The 23,112-nt window shown below is 37.4% G+C and overlaps 1 protein-coding gene across 4 annotated transcripts; it reads right to left on the bottom strand.

The window, feature by feature from the left end:
* Positions 1-1,300: 1,300 nt before the first annotated feature.
* Positions 1,301-21,780, bottom strand: LOC128860535 (zinc finger protein chinmo). 4 transcript variants are annotated; one of them, XR_008454256.1, is made up of 8 exons: positions 21,720-21,780; positions 8,918-9,294; positions 5,484-5,599; positions 5,212-5,416; positions 3,799-5,132; positions 3,681-3,735; positions 2,079-3,611; positions 1,301-1,353 (listed from the first exon to the last, which is right to left on the bottom strand). XR_008454256.1 is itself a non-coding variant. In XM_054098123.1 (7 exons), the coding sequence occupies exons 2-7, from the start codon at positions 9,068-9,070 to the stop codon at positions 2,949-2,951; spliced, it is 2,520 nt and encodes an 839-aa protein (XP_053954098.1). In that variant the 5' UTR covers positions 9,071-9,294; positions 21,720-21,780; the 3' UTR covers positions 1,451-2,948. The 4 variants fall into 4 exon arrangements, 3 of the variants coding, with proteins under 3 accessions (XP_053954098.1, XP_053954096.1, XP_053954097.1); XM_054098123.1 differs by lacking the exon at positions 1,301-1,353 and having other exon boundaries at positions 1,451-3,611; positions 3,799-5,126; XM_054098121.1 differs by lacking the exon at positions 1,301-1,353 and having other exon boundaries at positions 1,451-3,611.
* Between the last annotated feature and the right edge of the window lie 1,332 nt (positions 21,781-23,112).

The raw sequence follows: 23,112 nt of genomic DNA on the forward strand, positions 1-23,112 counted from the left end.
AAAGTCTGAGATATTTATTTAGCTCTCCAGATGCCAGAGACGGATCATTTTGAGAACTAAGCACAGCGGTGTCGTCAGCGAATGTAGATATAGTCAAACTATCGCACGCGGGCAGATCAGAAGTATAAATTAAATACAAAATTGGGCCTAGTACACTGCCTTGAGGGACACCAGCTTCAATTTCATATTCATGAGACACATAATCGTTGCATTTTACTCTGAATTGTCTGTTTGTTAAGTACGATTCCAGAACTTTGTGTGTAATAGGTGGCAAACAGCGTTTTATTTTATGTATGAGACCCTCATGCCAAACTTTGTCAAATGCCTGTGCCACATCTATAAAAATTGCTGAACAGTATTTTTTAAGTTCAAAACATTTTCTTAATATATTAATATAATAAAATAAGTAATTTAAATGATCGTATGTTTATTTCATTATAAAGAGGAAGGTATGCCGTTAATACTGAACAATAACATCAGGCAAATGACCACCACGACCACGCTTACAGAACAATATCCATTTCATGAAATTTTCCATAACCGAATTGCAAATGTAGATGATGGGTTCGACCATAACAGTGAAATCGGTATGCACATTCATTTTTCAGGACTACTTGGTCAAGTCTAGCCTTTTCTTTACTCTTTCAAACTGCTATCGAAAAGATAAGTTTATATTTGAACTGAGTCAATTAATTTAAATTCCATTTATTTTCTGCATTTAATTTGATATAATAAAAACCACCATCGATAAAATATAAAATAGTTTTTATTTAAACATTTGTCATGCTCGCCGCTCTTGCCGTACGTCAAAAATACAAAGTTGTCAGTTTTTGAGCATTCCAGCATGGCGTACGGTACGTATGTGGCGCCTTCGACTCAAATACCCATAATCTATTTTGCTGTCAGTCAAATTCGTTGCCGCAACGGACGGAACGGACCCATTGTCAACCCTATAATGTCAACAAACTGAGATTGACGACGAATCGATATTTTGGCACCTTTTTCAACACTTTGTACCGTGAACTTCGCGAACAATTTTTTTTAAGTATATTTTCACAATTTGGAAGCGTTAAATGATTCATGATAACTTCCCAAACCTTACTGAATAGAAATGTCAGCATAATTTGCTTTTCTCACCTGTCAAACCATAGTTATCAATATCGATAGTTCCAATGCAGCCAAAGAAACACCCCATAGTAGCAGGATAAAACATTTCGCATACATTTTTGGGGAACGTAATTGTTACGCCTTAGCCGGATTTAAACTCAAGTCGTTCCCGTAACGTAGCAACGACTGTCGATGGATAATTAGATTTCTGTTCAGCATTGACGTCTATTAGTTGCGCATAGTTTTCTAATAAAAATATTACCCAGGATGTATCAATTTAAAATTCATATATTTATCAAATAATTTTTATATAAAATTTAAAATATTAAATATAATTGTCTTTTTGTGTGTGTTGTTTGTGTATAAAAGTCATTTTTTCTTTTTTTTTGTATAAAAATGTGCCTTTTTTAACTTACAGCCTAAAATAAAATAATTTTGAAAGTCCTGGCTAAAATGTGTGTGTGTGTATTATGAAAATAGATACATCAGTATGTGTGTATTAAGTGTATGCCTTACTTTTGATCAACTTTAGTGTCTTTCCATATAATTGCATTTACTATAACAATAAACAGTTTTTTTTCAAAAATGTTAGTAAATAATTGTGTTTAAATAAATAAGGCTTATAAATTTTTTCAATTGTATGGTTTGTATAATGCACACAATTAATTTTTTTTTGTTTTTTTGCATTGAGTCTTCCACAAGTATTTAGTATTGTGCTTTGCTTAACATTTTCTTTAAACAGTTTTAAAAATTAATTTTCTCTTTAACATTTTTGAGTATTTTCGTTACTTTAAGTATTAAAAACTCTATTTGTATGTATTTATATGACGTTTGTAAATTTAATGTACTTGAAAAGCCTCGAATAGTATTTAACCTGGTACTAACTGGTTGAATTAAAATAGATATAAAATGGTAGACGTAATTGTTTTCACTTAAACATGAACAGATTTATAAATAAAATATTTCCTTACCCCATATTTACACCTTCCTCTAAATATGTCTGTAAAATTTTTGTTTTGACTTTGTCCCGTTTTCTCATGTAGGCACTCGCTGTCTGAACTTTTAATTTTTAAAATGGCATCAAGCAATTTGGAATCGCTGTATTCGCGCGTGCAAATGGCTTGGTAAAATGAAAATTAAGTTGTTAAACTACGAGATGGCAGCCAAATTAAAACAGTGATGGCAATAAATTTAACAGTGAAATTGGCTGTCTCCACCTGATATTTCTGTTTTAACATACAATAGTTTTTTTTTTATCATAATCTATGAAACGTGTAGATGTGGGGTTAATAAAGACTACTTTGGCATTTACTCAACTCTTGGAATAAAAACAAAAACAAATTACTATATTTTGTGTTTATATAAAAAAGAGAAAAATGCAACCGTACAATCGACATAACTCCTCGGATACGGCAATACTACTTCAATGCAAAGTTTTCCGTTTCCTTTCGTTGTCAAAAAGCGTTGCCATAAAGCAATTGAAAAAATACATTACATTCTTTGAGTGGCAAAGGTTGTTTGTATAGGAATATTTAAAATTATTGCTGATGGGTTTTTCTAATTAGAGTAGTTTTTAATATGAGTAAAAAAACAAATTAAAATCAAATAAATAGATTAAATATGTTCCACTAATTATCACAGCCGGGGCTAACGATGGGATCATTTGTGTAAAAAGTCTCTTAAGGACTTAAATCTAGTAGCAAACTTGTTACACTTCAAAATAAAAATGTATATAATAAAGCTGATCCGTATATAAAAAAACCAAAAAATGTGAAATGAGGAAAGGATAATTGATACTAAAACCGTACTACTGACTAAAATATGAACAAAAACCGTTTACACTACGGCACATTTGTTGGACTTAAGTCCGCTAAACCGCCCAAACTGTTATTATTACTGCCAGTTTGCTGCCTTGTGACCGGGCTGCCAACGACTGGACTGGGCTCACGTTTAATGTGCACATTATTGGCCAACGCCCCTGCACTGCCATCCTCCCCATTTGAAGCAGTTGCTGTAGTCGGTGTAGCAGACGACGTCGAGGTGGCTGCAAAGCTTAAAGCTGCCACTGCTGCTGCTGTATTTGAAGCATCTATAGCATTTTGCAATTGCTGTTGCTGCTGCTGTTGTTGTTGCGCAGCGGCAGCTGCTGCTGCCGCTAAATGAAATTGATTCGGCAAAAACATATAAGCAGAGCTCAACTGTGCTGCCGCCGCCATTTGCGCCTCTGCATTCAATGTAGACGTATTGCCGGTTTCCCCGCTCGCACTAGCCGACGTAGCAGTCACTGAGTTGGCAATCGTGCCGAGTGGATTTAGTTGAAACGGCGCGCTGACTGCAGCAACAGGTGAAGTGGGTGTTCCGCTACCGCTACCTGAAGCTCCCGAGCTTGTTGACGTGGTGACGGTGGCAACAGGTGGTGATGCGTTTGCCGCTTTGGTAGCACGCTTGCGGCGTGCTTCTGATTCGCAAGGCGACGGTGCGCCGGGATGGCGATAGGAAACGTGCTGTAATATGAAGGAATGGAAAAGAAAAACAAAATTAGAAAAAATGTCTCTAGCATTAGAATGACTTACCTTGCGTAGTGCATCTTTGCTGCGCGACACATGCGAACAAACATTGCAAGCATAGCTGGAAGCAATAAAAAAATTTATTGTAAAAACTACAAAAACAAAACAACAGGTGGGAGCTCACCGCACATTCTGGTGTGTCTCTAGATGTACACGCAAATTATATTGATTGCTGAGCTGTTTGTGGCAGATGAAGCATGTTGCATACAACTTTGAATTCGACGGCGGTTTTGGCTGCGGGTTGGCGTTTGGCGCATTCGACGAGTTTGACACGCCGGTCGGTGGCTTCTCCGTCAATCCAGATAGTAGATTTCCATCGGTTTGCGCGTTAGCCTTTGCTTCTGAGCTGTTGACACCAGTTGAAGTCGTTGCCACTGCAGATGTGGTACTATGGCTACAGCTAGCAAACTGATCTATTTGTTGTTGCAGCTTGGCCACTTGATCTTCTGCACTCAAATAAGACATCGCCTGAGTGTGTTGATGATGCTGCTGCAATTGAGTCTGTGTGGTGCCAGCTACTGGTGCCGGAGAGCTGGACCAAGGCGGTTTATTGCTGCTCAAATGAGGTGTTTGTAAATTGGGTGTATAATTACCGCTCAACGTGGTCTTTACACTTAGCGACGGTGCTTGAAGTTGACTTTGTAAATGTTGTTGCTGTTGCGGTGATTGTCGCTGTTGATGCAACACCTGTGATCCATGTGTCGTTAAGCCGCTTTCGCTGCCCAACGGTGTCTTACGCAAATTTTCTACAATCTTATCGATACGTTTTATGTCTTTTTGTTGTTGTGAGTTTGGTTGGGTATGCAACAGTGTATGTGGAATATGCGTTTGCTGTGACTGCGACTGCTGATAATGAAGATGCGAAGTCTGCGGCTGTGTGGGTAGTACCGTCAATTGTCGTTGTTTTTCACCCAGGCAAAATCGCTTTGCTGCGCCATAACCTCCCCCACCATCTTCTAGTGCTCCCGTGTTTAGTTGCGTAGCTGCCACATAATCTTCAGCACCGAATGTTGGTAAAATATCCTTGGACGATGCGCCCAACGCGTCTTGGTACAAACTGCTGCATTGCTGCTGATATTTAGCCAATAACTCGCTGGTCTTGTTCAACGCCGTTTGTGAGAAATTAAGTGGTTGTGGCAGCAAATTCGGATAAAACTGCAGTGACTTTAGGAAGAAGCTTTCCAAGGGTGTAGGCAACTTACTGCCGAGCAGCGGTGAACTGAAGGCATTTGGCATTGTGGCGGCGGAAAGCAGGGGTAGTTGCGCGGTCGGCGGTGGCACGGTGCAAGCTAAAGGGGGAGGCAACGTAGGCGGAGCCATCGCTGTTGATGACGGCGGCGGAGAGGGTGGGGTGGGCGAGGTGTCGGACTCCTCTTTGCGCAGTGCATCTAGAAAATCATGTGTCTGCTGAGGCGGCGCTGGTGGTGCAGTAGCAGCACGCCTATTTGATTTCTGTAACTTCGGGAAATATTTCAGATTACATTTTTGGGCTAAATTAAGTATTCAAAAAAAGTATACAGTAGAAATGCTTACTCACATTATTTTGGACATCTGCAAGCCCTTTAATGCCTAAGGTCTCAGCCAGATTAAGCAACATAGGTATCTGCTCTTCGTAGACATTCACCTCACCGGAATACATGAAGGTTAGCAGTGCCACTATGGCGGCAAACGAAGCGCCTGGTATGATTATTATGGGATGATTGGTGGCATCCAAGGTTCGAAAGAGCTCCAGGAAAAAAGTGCTGTTTAAAAATCGGAACATAAACTATCATTACGCTATAAATTATTGTTGTGTTATAAATATGGCACCTGCATGCGCTGAGCACAACTCGATGTGCACGCAGCATACGTCCCTCTGCTGAAATAGTGACATCGGTAAGGTGAGACTGATCTAAAAGCACTGGGAGTGTGCTCAGAAGACTGGTCTGTAAAATAAAGCAAAATGTAAGTAAGTATATATACATACATATCTATATATATATAAATAGGCTAATTTGAGAATCATTTTCTTTTCAAGAATGATGGAGACCCCTAACAGCAATAATTTGTTATATGCTATTTTTTTATTTTTTTATTTTTCAGATAATTGGTACTACACGCTTTGGCAAACTTAGTCACCGAACGATGCTCAGTTGAACAACGCGTAAAAGTTATGGAACCAAATGTATTCATAATATGAGCGAAATCGGACTGCACATGTGATTTTTAGAAATATTATATTTCAATGCAAGCATCCCTAGTGAATGAAAAAATACAAACCTTCCCGAGCATAGTCACAATTGTTTCACGAAATTTCATTCAAATCGATTCAGCTTCGTTTCGGCTTTGGAGTTTATAGAATATATACACAAATATTGTACATCCATATTTGCCGTGCCAGTGGAGGGTCTATGTATCAAAAATATGTATGAACTTCAATAACTACAGTAAAAATTAGAGAAATCAGTTGATGCATAGGAATTAGGTGCCTCTCGATTCACATTGTTGCGAGTTTTGCATAAAAATTTGATCCTTCACCTTTACAAGAGCAAATAAACTCAAGAATTGAAGCTGTTAGATTGCGCGTAGTGACGTAACTTCTCCGATAGGGCTCTGTAGAAACTATTTTATGTTCCTATTGAAAGCTGCTATAGCATATTAAAAAGATTCCTTGGTTCCTTTCCTAACGAAACACCATTTCATCAAGTGCAGATTACGCTTCGATTTCGCTACAAGAGAAATTATGTTACCTGAGGTTTAGTCATGGTTTATAAGTACATACATAGATCTGACAATCAACACCAACTTAAAAAAAAATGTCCAGCCCTCAACAATGGTGTATAGTATGTTTGAAGATAACAAGTGAGGTAATCCATGAATTCTGATCAAAAATCATTTCCTGTTTGCCATTTTTCAATGGTCTCTTCGTTGACTGGACACCGTAAACATTTGCAAAATTTCATTCATTTTAAAAATAGCCCTTTCTTATACACGAGTTCTTAAATGCATCCCTAAGAATCATTAAAAAAAACAAATAACAATAAAAAAAATATTTTTCCTCATCCAATTAAGCATATTCGCTCGCAATGCTGGTCAGTTGGCCTAAATTTAGGTACTCACACGCCACTTTCGCTCCGTGTATGAGTAGACCAGGAAAATTTAGTCACTGGTGACATTTTTATATTTGAAAGTCATCCATGTGCGCACGGGCTTCCATACAAATATGTAAATATACCGGGCGATCCAAATAAAAGTAAGTTTTTTACTTATAAGAGAGTACAAAAGCTCGGGAGACTGGCTGACTAATAACGCTATTGCATCTCAGTAGGGGAACATCATCTCTCCATCGATCTCCACAACTTAGCATTCCGCGCACCAGCTCCTTATATGAAGTTTGCAAATGGTCTGCATTGACTCAGAAATTTAAGGCAAACGCCACCCACTTCATTATTACTCTCGGTTTGAGCCTTATTGCAACTCTAATTGGATCATGAGCCAATTGTTCCCTATTCAGCTGAAAACGCAATTTTGGTCAATGGGTACTGCTACAAAACCGTAGTTGCCGACCTTTTGGGGACTGTAGGACTAAGAATCTGAAAATTCTTTGATTTCGGCAAGATGGGACATCATGCATACACACCGTCAAGTATGTAATTGATATTTTACGCATAAGTGGGCTTGGCAAAGTTAATTGTATACCACGAGATTGCTTGCTGACTTTAGATTTTGATGGGAATACTCTGGAAGATCAGTTTTAAGAATCCAGTATCGTTTCAGGCGGGTATCATTTGAGTTATTCGTAGATCAAGAACTACCACACCTCTGAAAATAAGTTAACAGGAATGTCTAAAGTGAATCCAAGCTAAGCAGTCACATAAATAAAATCGTGTTCCATGGATAATGACAATATTCGTTAGTGCCACTGAAAAAACTCGTGCATTTTCTTCATTCTAACAAAATTATTTCTTTCTTCGGAACACCCGGTATATTAACAAGGGAAATGATCTTCGCAGAATCTTTCCAAATAATTGAACGTTTCATGCAATTGCCAAAATCCAAAGAATTTCTTTTGCTGCCGACTTGTGTCTAATGCCTTTGGCGGTAATGTCGGCAATGGCGCAGTGTATTTCAATGAGCCGTTGGTTCTACTTTTGACATTTCGTTTGTTTTTGTTGCCATTTGAAGAGACGTATTGGTGTTGTTTTTGTAATTAATGTGTGTAATTTGTTTTATTTTCTGTTCACTTGCTCACTTGCCTGTCTGTCAGTTGCTGTTGTCCATATCTCTTCCGGACCCCAAAGCATTTGGCTTCAATCCGAAATGTTTGCGAAGCGGAAAAGTGCAAGGAATGCTTATTGACAGCAGGGCGCATATAAGCCAACATTTCTTTGTATTTTCTAGGAGAAGATGCTGAGGTATTTTTAGTAAGGCCACAAACCTCTAGTAATTTTAGTTTTAAGGTCTTGATTTCGTATGATTTTCTTCCTTGATGTGAAGACAAAATTTTGTTAATTTGTTGAAATTAAGAAATTTTCGAATACTATTATCTCGAAAACCGGACCTAATCTGACAAAACGGGGGATGCAATTGGATTAAGGAGGTACCATTTAAATCAGATTAAGCGAAGTAGTTGTATAGATTAACGCGTTACTACGAAATACTAGACATGAAACACCAAGCGATAGAAAGTTTTTTCTGACAGCGGTTGCTACTAGGCAGGCAATGGCAAACCTTCGAGTATATTTATGCCATGCAATACATATTTGCTTTTAAAAAACCATTTGGAGGGGCCATAAAACTTAAGATCATTCATTCCCTTTTTGGAACAACATCAAGACGCGCACTGCAAATTTCTCGGCTAAAAACAAACCTAAGTATATAGTGCTAATTACATTTACGTATATACGTATGTATAACTATCAAAACTTTTGCCCAAAAAACATTGAAAGTTCGAGAAAAAAAATGTATTGTACAAAAAATGTAATTTTGGAAAATTAATGACGATACTGCCCTATGGTTTTCCCTATGGAGTGGAAGGAATAAATATATATTGTGTAATGATGCAATATTTTAAATTTTCTGTTTTCGCTGCAAAATCAAAAATTGTATCTTAAAAGATATTCCTTGAGCAACGAAAAAATGTTACACATCTCCACAACTCAGCCTTTAACTTAAGACAATCGCAACGTTTTTCTTTTACTTTTTTGTTTTAATAAACCGCATACATCACCTGTATTTTTCAAAAGTCTTTAGCATTCCTTTACCTGATGGTTATGCCAACGCAAGCAAAATTGCTGTTGATGTTCATGTTGTTGCTGTTGTTCTTGGTGGTGTTGCTGCAGCTGCTGGTGCTGTTGTAATTGTTGTTGTTGTTGGTGTAAAGTGGCTGCTGTTGCTGTTGCATTAACATTTTCCATAATCCAAATGAAGCGCACACAAATTCGTTTAAACACTCATAAAATTAATTTTGCTTTTACACCGGCACCTTTTATTTGCGTAGATGTGATTTATAATATGAAATTTTTAATTCTGTTTAATTGCACTACTTAGTTACATGTAAATTATTTTACTACTTAATTTCACACTTTTCTTCCTTAATTCATGTACATATGTATGATGAACACACAAAAGATATTTATTGCTAAAATTGTAATCAAAATTAGTTAGAAGGAGGAAATTTGTAAATACATTGAATTATTTCGCACCTCAAGCAATACATATGTATGTATGTATGTATGTACGTGTTCATCTAGAGGTATGCACGTATTTTTCCCCTTTTTTATAACCACACGCAAAACAACACATTTTTCATCTCACAGCACTCGCCGTGCGAATACTCAACACTTGAGCGCACACCACAACCACAATCGTATTCGCTACATCTCAACGTAATTATTACCAACAAACACAATTTAATAATTAACAGCAAACACAATTGCAATCAGCGAGAATATCGTCATCGTCATAGTCATAGTCGCCTTGCCGCCTCGTCAAGTGTCGACATTGTCAGCGTTTCGTCTTCGTCTAAAAGTTTACCCTCCATCGGCGCTTGCCAGCTGCAATCAGCGGTCCACAGCCTGATGGCTCATCGCTGCCATCATCGTACGATCGCGGCATTTTGTCTCGCAGTTTAATTTTCGACGAACATGTGCGACTGTGTGCTGTATGTTTGTTTATGTTGTGTATAGCCAAATTACACGAAGCAAAAAAGGTAAAACCGAAAGTAAATAAATAAACAAATACAAATTTGCACGTATACACCACTCATTTCTACCCACTTTCTTCCATAAACTTATATTGCATTTTAATTGTTGTATTTGTTTTGATTGTTGCTGTGTTTATTTGTCTTGGCATTTTTATGGTTGTAGTTTGGGGACACTTGTTTCGAAAACAAACGACGAGAATGTAAACAAAAATGAATTGCGCGTATTGCTCTATTGATGAATTTGCAAAAGTGGGAGCAAGCAAGAGAAATGGATAAATGAGTGGTACAAGAGAAGCCTCAGTGCATATATGGGAAATAAAGAGAGCGATAGAGATACGGCTAGAGAATAGAATATTTCATTAGGAGAAGTGTTAGGATGCTCACAGATAAGGATTTGAGCATTATTACTCGAAAGAGAAGAGAGAAGAGGCGAGTAGTTGCTCAATATTACTCATACGCTCAGACATTTGTTATTTTGATCGAAAGCACAAATGTCAGCAAATGATTGTCGAACGTCAAAATGTTTATTTTAAGTTGTATTAAAAATTTTATATGTGTTAAAAACAATGAAATCTGTTTATTTATATGCATGTATATATATTTATTATCCGTATTTATACCATACACTTAAACCTGTAATGCAAGCTTCGACGCTGAAGACGTACGAAATAGTTTCAGTCTCTTTCAGATGTTACCCAAACTCCACATATAATTAGAAGCAAAATATCCTGATTAACTTATGAATTGTCTCATCAAAAGTTTTGGTAATGTATTTGTAAAGCAATTAAGAAGAGCAAAGAAGAAGCTAATAACGGCATTGGCGCTTTCGCAACAACAGTGAGGGCTGCGATGCCGCTGACATAGAAATACGCAAACATTGTGACAAAAATTAAATTGATTGTGGTGATATCTTGAGAAGAGTATCTCTCGATATACCTGTTCGGAACTTGCGCCATTTTGACACGCTCCATGTGCAATTGAACAAATGAGTAATGTGAAAGATGTCGACTTACCATTTACTGGAGCGGCATTGAAAAACCTAGTCCTAAATCGTATTCAAACTCATAAATCCTATTTATAAGTGTTTAGCTAGTAATAATATAATTGCATTCCTTAGTTAAAAAAAAAAAACAAATTAAATTAAATGAATTTAATGAAATTAATGAAATTAAATTAAAATATATATCCCACTTTTAATATATTTAATTCTTTACTTCGTATGCTTTCCTCATTATCAGCACCTAATGATCGCACTGAAAGGTCTTTTTCTTCTTTGTGCCAAATCAAATCCAGATTGAAATTGTGTTTTATTAAAATCAGTGTTCTATTCGCCAAACGTTACAGGGTCTTGAGTAATTCTGTTGCCAAAACCTGGTAGTGGCTGAGGTGTGCTACAGAGGTAGACGCGGATGGTCGAAGTTTGTGATTGCATCTGCTTATTTTCCTTACGATGCTCTGGAAGTGCCACCACCCGAGAAGGCCACTAGTCTCGTGAGGTTCTGTGACCGGCGCAATCTGGGCCTCATCCTGTGTTGCGATGCTAATGCCCAGCATACAATCTAGGGCAGCAGCAAGTTCAATGTACGGGGCTCTCGACTATTCGAATTTATCGCGTCCTCTTGGCAAGACATACATAACAAGGGCTCACAGCCAACGTTTGTAACAGCTAGAAGGCAGGAGGTGAATTATCTAACCCTATCAAACTCAAAACTTGGTTGGTCAATCAAGAACTGGAGAGTCCTTGCCGAAGATTCGTGCTCGGACCACAGGTAGATTGCGTTTCAGTGTGGCGAGGAGGCACAAATGCCATTCTAGAAACCCCAGAAAAACAGACTGACAGAAGTTTAGAGAGGCGTTGCGGGACCTTGACGTTACGCCACCAAGACTTCGAAAAGAACAGGCCATTCAGGCGGCTGTTGAGAAACTCAACGCTGCCCTAACTGAATGTTTTGAGTCAGCCTGTCCAATTCGACTTCTCCCTAACCGGACTCCCGTTCCTTGGTGGAATCGAGAGCTCCAGATGTTGAGGCGTGAGTCGAGAAAACTTCTAAACCGGACCTCAAGACTAACCTTGCTGAGGACTGGGAGCGATACCGTGATGTTCAGAAGAACTACAAAAGGCTTATTGGGGAATCGAAAAGAGCTTCATATAGGGAATTTTGCAGCGGTATTGATTCTCTGAGTGACACGGCGAAATTGGTTAGGATCCTGAAAAGGGACCCAACTGCACAGCTGGGGTCACTTAGGAAATCTGATGGCTCCTTCACGGAGCGGCAAAGTGAGACACTCAGCTTGCTGATGGAATCTCACTTTCCTGGTAATCAGATAAGCGTCAGCCGGCAACAGCCCTTATTGATAGAGGCAGTTGTTAGAGCTGTTACACCTTCTCGGCATGACTGGTTCGTTGCCAGATCTGTGGTGAATGAGGCCGCCATTCGATTTACCATCAAATCTTTTGGCAGCTACAAGTCGCCCGGACCAGATAGCATATATCCTGCCATGCTGAAGGAAGGCGCAGAGTCCGTGACAGCAGCCCTGAAGAAAATCTTCTCGGCATGCCTGGCACTGGCTTACATACCAAGCTCTTGGAGGATGGTGAGGGTCGCTTTCATACCAAAGGTTGGAAAAGACGACAAACCAGCCCCAAAAGCTTTAGACCCATCAGCATGACCTCTTTCATGCTGAAAAGTATCGAACGACTGCTGGAATTGCGCATATGTCAGAAGTCGCTGAAGGCTCACCCTCTGTCTGCATTTCAGCATGCCTCTCAGAGTGGAAAATCCTGCTGGTAGAGCTGGCCACCGACAGGAGGGACTACGCTATGAGCATCTTTTTAGGCATAGAGGGGGCGTTTGATAATGCCACTTTTGACAGTATGTGTAGCTCTGCTAGTAAGCACGGCGTAGACCCGGTGCTAGTAAATTGGATTCGTTCGATGCTGGCCCAAAGAATCGTTTCGGTGCGAGCAGAGGAAGATTGCTGGTGTCATATGGGGTTAATAGAGGCTGCCCCCAAGGCGGTGTGCAATTGCTCTGGTGCATGGTAATCGATCCTCTGCTCACCACCTTAAACGATTCGGGAGTCTACGCACAAGCATATGCGGACGATGTTGCTTGTTTGGTAACAGGACCTTCGCTTATGAACATCTGCAAGAAAGTGCAGAAAACTCTGGATCGGATTGACACTTGGTGCTGTGCGAATGGGCTTCGGCAAATCCTGCCAAGACTGGTATTGTCCTCTTCACTAGAAGGAGGAGGCTTGCCTAAGCTAAAAGGAGTCACAATCCAGGTATCCAAGGAAATAAAATATCTTGGAGTAATCCTCGATAGTAAGCTCCTTGGAAATCACACGTTGAAACAAAGACATCCAAAGCACTGACAGCTTTCTGGCAGTGCAAAGGTGTCTTTGGAAAAACGTGGCGTCTTTCTCCTAGCAAGGTCCTATGGATCTACACGGCTATGATAAGACCTATTACCACCTACGCATCAGTGGTCTGGATGAGGAGACTCTCTCTAGTGGGAGTCAGGAGGACCTTATCGCGACGACAACGCACTGTGGCCATCTGTTGCACCGGAGCTTTTCTGACTACTTCAGGCCAAGCAGAGGCCTTGAAGGCCATCTGCAGACTGAAACACAATGGGAACTGGTACGGCCCCTGTCCGGCATTGAAACACAGAGAAGGCATGGACGTCGATCCAACGATCCTCTCCATGCCCCTTGACTCCATGGCATCAAGAGTCGTACTTGAAAAGTCAAGTCCTGTAAATCCAGGATGAACTATGTCGGTAGATATAATAGCCTGATGCTAACATCGGTCCCGGGACACGTTGGTATCGCGGGTAATGAGACCTCTGACCTCTTTTGCCACTCCCTTCTGCGGCCATCACAGCCACGGTTAGCAAATGGGTAACTACCACCCACAAGCGAGCTTGGCAGGCTGAGAGAGGCTGCAGATGGACTAAACTGATGTTGCCTGTCATGTCCGATGGACTGTCGCAAACCCTTCTGTCATTAAGCAGAGGGAAGTGCAAACGGCTGGTTGGACTGATGACGGGCCACTTTCTGTGGGCGAAGCACATGGAAAGGTTGGGCATCTCAGACAGTGTGATCTGCCCAGAAGAAGTGAAGAGGAGGATGAGACGGCGGACCACTACCTGTGTGTCTGCCCCGCCTTCGCTCGAATCAGGGTTGAGGCACCACAAGATCTACTCAGATTTCTTCGGAGATCGGGTAGATTTAAAGAAAATTAAAAGGGAATCCAAAAGTAGTACAATGGACTTAATTAAAGTCTGAGTGCTGCACAAAAAGAAAAACAAAAAAAAAAAAAAATGAAACTCGTTGATGATGGGAAGTGAAATTAACGAGCTTGGACTCTATTAACGATTACAAATGGCATTGTTTTCGAAAAAAATAATAACCTGGCGCGCTTTTCAAAGTTGGTCGGAAGCGCTTGTTTGGGTGGAGAGCCTGTTTATTAATTTCATTTAATTGGTTGAAAATAAATCTGTCTGAATTGTGCAATCACTGCAAGAGGAAAAAAAAGACTGAGAAAAATCACAGAAATAAATAAAAGGTTAGCTGGCTGCCTTGTTGATTAGCTATTACACAGGAATCCCTGGCAATTCAATCCCTCCACACCGCTTGACCTAGCCAACCGCTCGCCCACAAGCTAGCAAACTAGCCAGCAAGACATTTTTGGCTGGCCAACATTTCACCGTTGGCAATTAAATGAAATTTATTCAAGATTTGCATATTTATTTGCTTACAATCTCGTTCATTTATATGTAACACATTTGTGTGTGTGTGTAGGTAGATTTTAGTGTGTACTTTAGTATGCTTGTTTGGCTGGCTGATTGTTTTTGTTGTCATTGTAAGGAATGACAGATTTCTTTTTACAAAAAGGCATTGCACATTGAAGATTTGAATGAAGAAAAAGCAGCACAACCAAAATAATTTTATTCCAATTTTTCTATTCTTCTCGTATTGCATTCGAGAATCGGCCGGCTGGCTGGCTGGCTACCTGACTACATGGCTACCTGTCTAGTTGGACAGTTGGGCTGTAGGACGTATGTTTGTTTAAGCGGTTGTGGTGCTGTAGGAATGCGTTCTCAGAGTGTTTTATTGCCTCGCCTTTTTCTCCACCCTTTCGGCAGATCTTGACAAATCGTAATGAGAAGCTGAAATTTATAGCAATTCAAGTGCTTTTTTCCACACTAAACAAAAACTAAATACAAAACTAACAAAATAGCAAAAACAAATCAGAAGCAGAAATCGGATTTAGTGGATCGCTTAGATTATTTTGTTGAATTGCCTGGCAGCCATTAGACGAATTGCATGTTTTCAAATTTCGCCACTTTCAGCTGCTCGTCATTCGATTTGTTTTTGTCCGAGGGCTATTTTTACCGGTAAAATTAAATTTTCAATTTTGTCAACATCCACCGCCCTCCTCAGCTGTCCCAACTCGCCGTCCGTTTATCGTCCATCGTCTCATCATTACAAAACGATGCATTTATTTCATTTTCATTGTTGTTGGAATAGTTACATATGTACGTATGTATGTATGTGAGTGCCTCCTGGCTCTTCTTTTATGCGCGCATGCATAGTAGGTGACAAGTTGAAAAATCGCATTTGTAAAGTTAAAATACTCGTACGAAATACGCGATTACGATCAGCCCGCCACAAATGTGCCACTCAAGTGGCTGGGATGGTGGAGGCGATGTAGAACTGCCGGAGCACTGCCAAAGTCTTCGCTGATATTTCGCCAAAATTCAACGACTTGGACTTGGATATCAACAGCTATCACACAAGAAATTACTAACCAAAGTAGCCAAATCTGTGGCAACAAAGGCAGCAAACCAATGAAAAAAACCGCAGTGTGCAAAATCAACAAAAGGCAGTTTGCCTCGTACCCGCAGCGAAATTCGAAGGGCGGCAGTGCCAATAATTGGAATGCTATTGCAGCAGTAACGCTCAGACTGCGAAAGTGTAGCATAAAAAGCCTGTCATAAAAACAACCTGTGACTCGAAGAACCAGGTTTCCTTTCTTAATCCTTCCTTAAAATGTAATGTATAATAATATTTCATTAAAAAATAAATAAATAAAAATATATAAAAAAACAAATTTGAAAAAAATCCCAAAAATTAAAAACAAAAATTCAAAAAGAAAATTTTTTTTTAGTTTACAAAAACAAATCTTTCTTCTTAACAATTTTAAACAAAATGAGTTTTTTTGGAAAAAAATGAATTTTTGGTCTTGAATAATGATTACCAGAATGTGGACACACTTGAACTTTGTGGATTTGGACTACATTAAGTTGGACATGGTTCGAATACCATCCTCAAACTTTTAACTGCACTAAAGTTAATTTTCCGTACAGCTGTCATAAAGACCTTTTAATATCCCCTGCGCCCTAAGATAACCATGGCAACTGAAGTACGCACTTAAAATGCAGCGAGTTCTTAAACATGGCTTAGGGATCTCTTGGTGTTGAATATACTGACTAGATAGAAGTAATATTAAAAGGATATTTGTACATAGACAGAATTGGGTGAGAAAAATTACCCCTTTGTTTGGCCTAAAAGATACTTTTTATCCCTAGAAGTAATGCCACTCAAATTAAAATAAAAGAGAAAATCGAAAAGTAAGTAGTCGCAAAAAATTTTTTTTCTTCTGCCTTTAGAATTCAACTGCTGGGTAGAAATTTACATATTTTCACCTAAGTATTGCTTATTTGCCTTGTTCATGCCTGTATGTATGTTTGCATGTATGTGTTTCTACATACATACGGACTTACGTATAGGTAACCATGCATTATTTTTGTTGTCTATTTGCGCGCACATTTCGCGAAAAACTAATTTAAGGAATTTTCTTCATTCCAATATTTGAATTTAGGGTATTTCGGATTACGAGTGGATAGTCCGAGTGGTTGTAGTCAATGCTGATTTGCTAGTTGCGGCTGTTGCTGGTATTGCTACCGATTGTGTTGGCAAGCGTTTTAGGCTGCGTCGCTGCAACTAATACAAATTATAGTTGTTTATGTTGGATATTACTAAGTTGTTGTTGCTATTCTTTTTAAATGCATGCATTATTGGCACTTAAATTTAACTTTGAAGCTTTTTTTAGCCAACGATCACTGCATTTTTTGGTTAGTTTCAATTTGTATTGATGGAGTGAATTGCAATGTGTTGTGGGCGGTGAGGCGGTAAGAGGTGTGGTCGTTGGGTGTGAAATTGCGCGAATAAGTTCAATCATTTAGTTGCAGTCTTTTTGCAGTTGCTAAAACGCTTATAAAAGTTTTTTTAAGATTATTAAATTTGCTTTTTTTTCTAAAAATATAAATTTTTTGCTCCGCAGTTTGCCTTAACAATTGCCAAATCTGCCTACATCTACGACCAACTGTTGCCAACACCAAATATCTAAACACTCATGGTTTACTTTCATCACACAAATATCACTTTTCTCCAGTTCAGCTAAATCGCTGATGTTTTCCTTTTCGCTCACTAAAAATAGCCACTTTATTCAAATATTTTCACATTTTCACATTGTGAAAAACACATAATTTTTCATGGCTTTGCACATTTTATGTGACAAAAATTATTTTGTGTATTTATTTCATATATTTTTTCTTTTTTTCTGTTTTTCGGTTCTCCGCAAATATTTTCCACTTTTCACAAAAGACACAAACAACTTTCTCCGTTTCTCCGTTTGGATTTCCAAATTTAAAAATTCCGTTTCGTTGAAATTTATTTTCAACGTTTTTTTCACATTTACTATATGCACGTATGTGTGTGTGTGTGTGTGCAAATACATGGGTACGTTGATTTTTCTATTCGTTAATGGTTCCTTATATTTTCTGCTGGTGCCACTTTGACGACGCAGCTGTCGTCGTCTTTGTGGTCCGAAAATTATAATTTTGAGCAATCCAGCCCAGCCAAGTGTGGTGGCTATTAATAGTTGGAAGCCGCAACCACCGCAAACAAATAGTGATTTTACGATGAGCTGGAACACGAGTGCTCGTTTGGTATCCTTGGGCAGGGATTTGTGGCGAATTTAAGAAATTAGTTTTCAAACATTTTGAATTCGTTAAATGATAAAAAATTATTTGTTTTCACTGCATCGAAGTGCAATTTTTGTTTTTTAAAAACGCTTCAATATTTTTATTTTGTATTTTGTGTAAAATATAATCAAATGAATTATTAATTAATATGTTAGGCACCATAACTGAACCTTAATTCATTTAAATTACAGGCATTCGAACTTTTATATGCAAACTTCCTAGTTTTTAAGAGTTTATTAAATTATAGAAATATTGCCGGAGTTTATATTCGGGTATTCGGTTTAAGAAATCACTAAAAACTGTAAAAATTCTGTAAATATGTTTGTTGTAGGTTATATATTTCAAAGGTTATGGTTATAGGTTATATTTCAAAAGTTATTAGAAAGTATACAGCTACATTACACCCATAGTAGTGCATAATCCAGAAGACATTCAAAGAAATTTGACAGATATTTTCTTTAACGATAGGTCCAAGAATGAAATAGCTTCTGGAGCCAGATGGTACTTCAACGATAGGAAAAAGTATCATTACGCTATGAGAGGAATGACAACTGGTTTCCAAATAGAAATTTTTTGCCATTCTGAAAGTAGCAAAATAGATAATTAAGAGGAGATGGAGCGGGGCACAGATTGAAGTCTTTAGTGACAGTTAAGCTGCACTAAATGCCCTGAAGAACGCGAAGCAAACCTCAATGTTTGTTCAAGAATGTAAGAAGAAGCTCAATTATGTTGCAAGAATAAACTAATACTCATATGGGTCCGAAGACACCGCGGTGTTCAAGGAAATTAAATTGCCGAAGAATTGGCCAACTGTCGAACTGTCGGACTGTTCTAATACTTGAAAGAAAATACATTCGGTTGATGGTTGGTATTATTACACGACTCAACCCATAGAATCTGTATATGACCAGGAATCATGGAGGACCCTATTTGCCTGTCTTGCTTAGAGGAGGCGCACAGCACGGAGCATTTTCTCTGTGAGTGTCCTGCCTCTCCTAGAGTAAGGCTTCGAATTTTGGGTTCCGATATCTTGAGAATGAGTAATATTCGTTTTCTCAAACTGGAAGATATTTTCAGATTTGCCAAAAAATCTGGAAAATTCTCACAGGACTAGCTATCTCTGTCTACGTCTCTGTCTCTATTCTATCTTTTTCTTTCCGTTACTTCTTTCTTTTCCTCCTTGTCTATCTACCCTTTTACTTTCTTTGAAGAGCTTTGAGTACAATTGGCTTTTTAGGATGAGTATTTTAAGAGTTAACAAATCTCTCGGTGCTTCTTGGCTCGACTTTTTTAATTTTCAACTTCAATATAGCTGTTTATAAAAAAACTATTTATTTAGATTTTAATTTATTTATTACTTTTTAAATTTTAGTAATTGAAAATCATATTTTCATTAGAATCTTTCTACAACTGATGGTTATAATATCTTTATATAAAATCTACATTTATTTATTTATAAAAAATATTTGGCTTTAATAATTAAAACTATCGGTCGCCGTAGCCGAATGGGTTGGCACGTGCCTACCATTCGGAATTCAGAGAGAACGTAGGTTCGAATCTCGGTGAAAGGCAAAAATTAAGTAAACTTTTTTTCTAAAAGCGGTCGCCCTCGGCTGGTCTCCGATTGTTTTTCTGCCATGAAAAAGCTCCTCATAAAAAATATCTACCGTTCGGAGTCGGAAAATGTGGGTCCGTTCATTTGTGGAACATTATCAAGACGCATGCCTCAAATAAGGGAGGAGCTCGACCAAACACCCAAAAAGGGTGTGCGCGCCAATTATATATATATATATTATATTATAATTGCATTTCAGTTTTTGGGTTGGAACTCTAGAAATGTATGCTGATTTCAGTTGACTTGTTACTTTTTTAAATTTTAGTGATAAATAAATATTATTAAATACCCAGGCACTACCGAATGGTAATCAGGAACCAACCTATTCGGCTACAACGGCCGCATTTATGTATTTTCGCTTTCAATTGAGCTCAGGGACGGAATTTAGATAAGACACGAAACTTTATATGGTATTGTTTTACTTATTTGGTATCTTTTTACCTTACTACTATTGACGAAAAAAATATATAATTTTTTCCTTAACACTGCATTATATGAATATATGGTATATAAGGATGGCCCACTAAATGTTTATTAAGTAACTAATTTTTTGATTATAGCATCAAGAAAATAAGTTTTTTTTGGTAATCATGATTTTTTTTTGTGCCTGAGGCTTCATGCCCGGATTCAAAATCACAAATTTTATACTTATCAGACTGTTAAAATTTAAAATAGTAAAGTAGTGGTAGTAGAGGAAGAATTCTTCCTCTGCATGTGGAAATTAAAATCAACTAAGCCAAAATTGCTTGAGCGCTAAACGCACCAATCAAGAGCAAAAAGAAAGTTTCGCTTGGAATTTTGATGGCCTGATAAACTTTAACATTGATTGCGGAAACCGGGTGTCAGGCTTTTATTTTTGTATTATTATTATTATTTCTTTGTGGTTTTTTATTTTTGGTTCGTTTGGTGATTCGTGAATATTTAATACTTTTCTATATACTTATACATATTTTGATATTGAGTGCAAAATTTCTTCACAAGAAAAATTTTATGTTTTCAGTTTTTGGAATTACTATTTCTCCTTTTAATTTCTGCGATCATGGTTTTGATTATTTTTTTATTTTAGTTTTTTTAATTTAAATTAATTTTAAAATTTAATGCTCGGTAATTAAAAACTGTATCGACAACATTTTTTTGGTTTTGTAAGATACAATTTTGTAATTAAAATGTTTGTTTCTGAAAATTTTTTTTATTTTATTGTAGTTTTTTTATTTCTATTTTTGTTCCTGATTTCTTTCTTTTTTTCAGAAACTTATAAAGACTGTAGTTTTCTGTATCTTGCACCTTCTTTTGCATTTCTATTATTTTATTTATCTTATATTACATTATTATCAATGTTTTGAAATTTTTTTTGGTAAATTTAAAGCTTTTATTTTTCTTAATCCTTCGATTTTGCGCTTTAGAAGTTGCAGCAATGAGGTATTTTCTGTTGTTTAGCATAATATTTTTTATTTAAATTTTATTTGTGTGATTTGCTCAACTTGTTTTTGTGCAATTATGTAGTTTTTTAATTTCAATTTGTGATTGCTCTTCTTTGTGTTGCGAATTTTTTGAAGAAATTTTATAATTATATATAACAGTATATATATAACAGTATTTGTATTTTTCTTAAAATCTTATTACTCTTTTAACACATTTTTTTTTTTTTGTTTCTTAGAAAATTCCAAATTTTGTGTTTTTATTTAATTTTTTTTGTTGTTTATAAGAAAACTACACACCTTTTATTTTGTGTTTGCTTTTATTTTTTATTTTGACGCTCTTTTCACTTACTTTTTTTTAACACATATTGTTTTATTCTCTTTACATTTGAATTTATTTTGTTAATATTAATTTTTGAACTTTCATATAAAAAATATTCATCCCACTATTATGTGTGTATGTGTTTTCCAGTACAAAATTCTAATCAGTTTTATTTTTCATTTTTTCACAACCATTTATACATAATAATAAAAGACACGCATATTTATCATTATTCAATAGTCACTTTTGTCTTAAAAATAAAAAAAATTTAAACTTCCAGCAGTCTAACATTTTTCTCTGTCAAGAGTTGTACTTTCATAACTCCTTTTCTTATTCTAAACTTAAACACGCTTTAAAGCCGATATTTTCAAAACTGCTTCTAATAACCCACACACTTTTATGTATGCATGTAAGAATGTGTGCGCAGTTTTCACAACACTTCCACTCACCAAAATGTCAACTTGAAATCGTTTACATTACCGTTCACCGTTTGATCAGCAACTAAATGTCCGACCAGCTACGTTGTTTGAAAATCGTCTAAAGTTCGTTTGCAGTGAAAACACAAATACTATTTTCAATTTCTAAATTACTTAAATACACTCAAAATCATTTGAATTGCGATGGCTGAGATTTTTTGAGTTTTCGCCAACATTTTCGAAAACGTCCTCTTGCAAATGATCCACATGCATACGCATGTGCATGCATACATACATACATACATTCTCAAAACACCTAAGCCTGAAACTGTCGTCTCTCGTGCTTTCTAATTTATTTTGCTCTGCTCTTGCGCCCGTCGTTGACAATATTCTTCTCGCAAAATTTGCCTACATGGCGTTACGAATATATTCAGTAGTTTTGCTTTGAGCACTAAAACAGCGAGCACACCTCACCGGCAAAAATCAATGAGCTCATGCTGATTATGGTGCCACCAATTCTACAGTTTGAGAGATAATTAATTTTGTTTGTTTCGAAAGATCTTCAAATAATTTTCTCCTCAAATGACTAATCACTAATCACTTTGGGGACGTCAGAAAAACAGCAGACAGATTTGCTAAATGGTTTAGTCGGTAGAAGCAAATACACAAATGTGGCTATGAAGAATTATTCTTGAAAACTGGACATACGTTTGTTAATATATTTATGTACGAGTGTACCTATACAGGTGGCAGAGATTTACTTTGGAGGGTGGTGCGCGATGACGCAAAATAACGGATTAAATTTTGAGAAATTTAAAAAAAAATTTTCTAACTTAGTCATCAAACGAGTCTCGGCACCACACTTCCTAACGAGAATATTAAAAACAATATTGGTATACTTTATGTGAAGGTTACTTATTTTTGAGAAATTTCAGAGAAGCGAGTAAAAGATGGCGTTATAACCCCACCTGCAGAATCACCCGACAATTGTGGCCGACTCTCAAAATGCGAAATACACAGCATCCCTGCTAAGCCAAAATAAGCATAGACTTAACACTCCTTTATTTATTTTTTTTCTAAGGAGGTTGATATCAAAGTATCAATGCCTAAGCACTCTGATGTCTGCTATAACGGCGCACTGTCTTATAGGCAGACACGCTCAGAAGCTAGGCGCGCACATGATTTGTGTAGAAGCTGTCTAAACGAAAAAGGGGCTCCTTCTGCGCCACTATCCAGACAATGATTCACCAACTTTAGATAGGCAATTTTTTAATGAGTTAGAAGATCTGAGCACTGTAGAAATCAGGGATCTTCTAAAATTTTTAAAAGTTCAAATTTATTTTAAGGAGATCAGGTTAAGTTTCCCATGCCGTATTACAATGGGCTAAGAACATGAGTGTGTCTCCTAATGTACGGCGTCTACATA

This window comes from Anastrepha ludens, chromosome 4 (genome assembly GCF_028408465.1).
Source record: "Anastrepha ludens isolate Willacy chromosome 4, idAnaLude1.1, whole genome shotgun sequence".
NCBI lineage: Eukaryota > Metazoa > Arthropoda > Insecta > Diptera > Tephritidae > Anastrepha > Anastrepha ludens.

Bases quoted from the DNA above. Each gene is read 5' to 3' on its own strand.
- LOC128860535 (XM_054098121.1), bottom strand. From the start codon at position 9,070: ATGGAAAATGTTAATGCAACAGCAACAGCAGCCACTTTACACCAACAA. The intron at 5,600-8,917 runs GTAAAGGAATGC...TTTATTTTACAG, and splicing joins TGCGTTGGCATAACCATCAG to ACCAGTCTTCTGAGCACACT. The intron at 3,736-3,798 runs GTGAGCTCCCAC...TATTGCTTCCAG, and splicing joins GAGACACACCAGAATGTGCG to CTATGCTTGCAATGTTTGTT.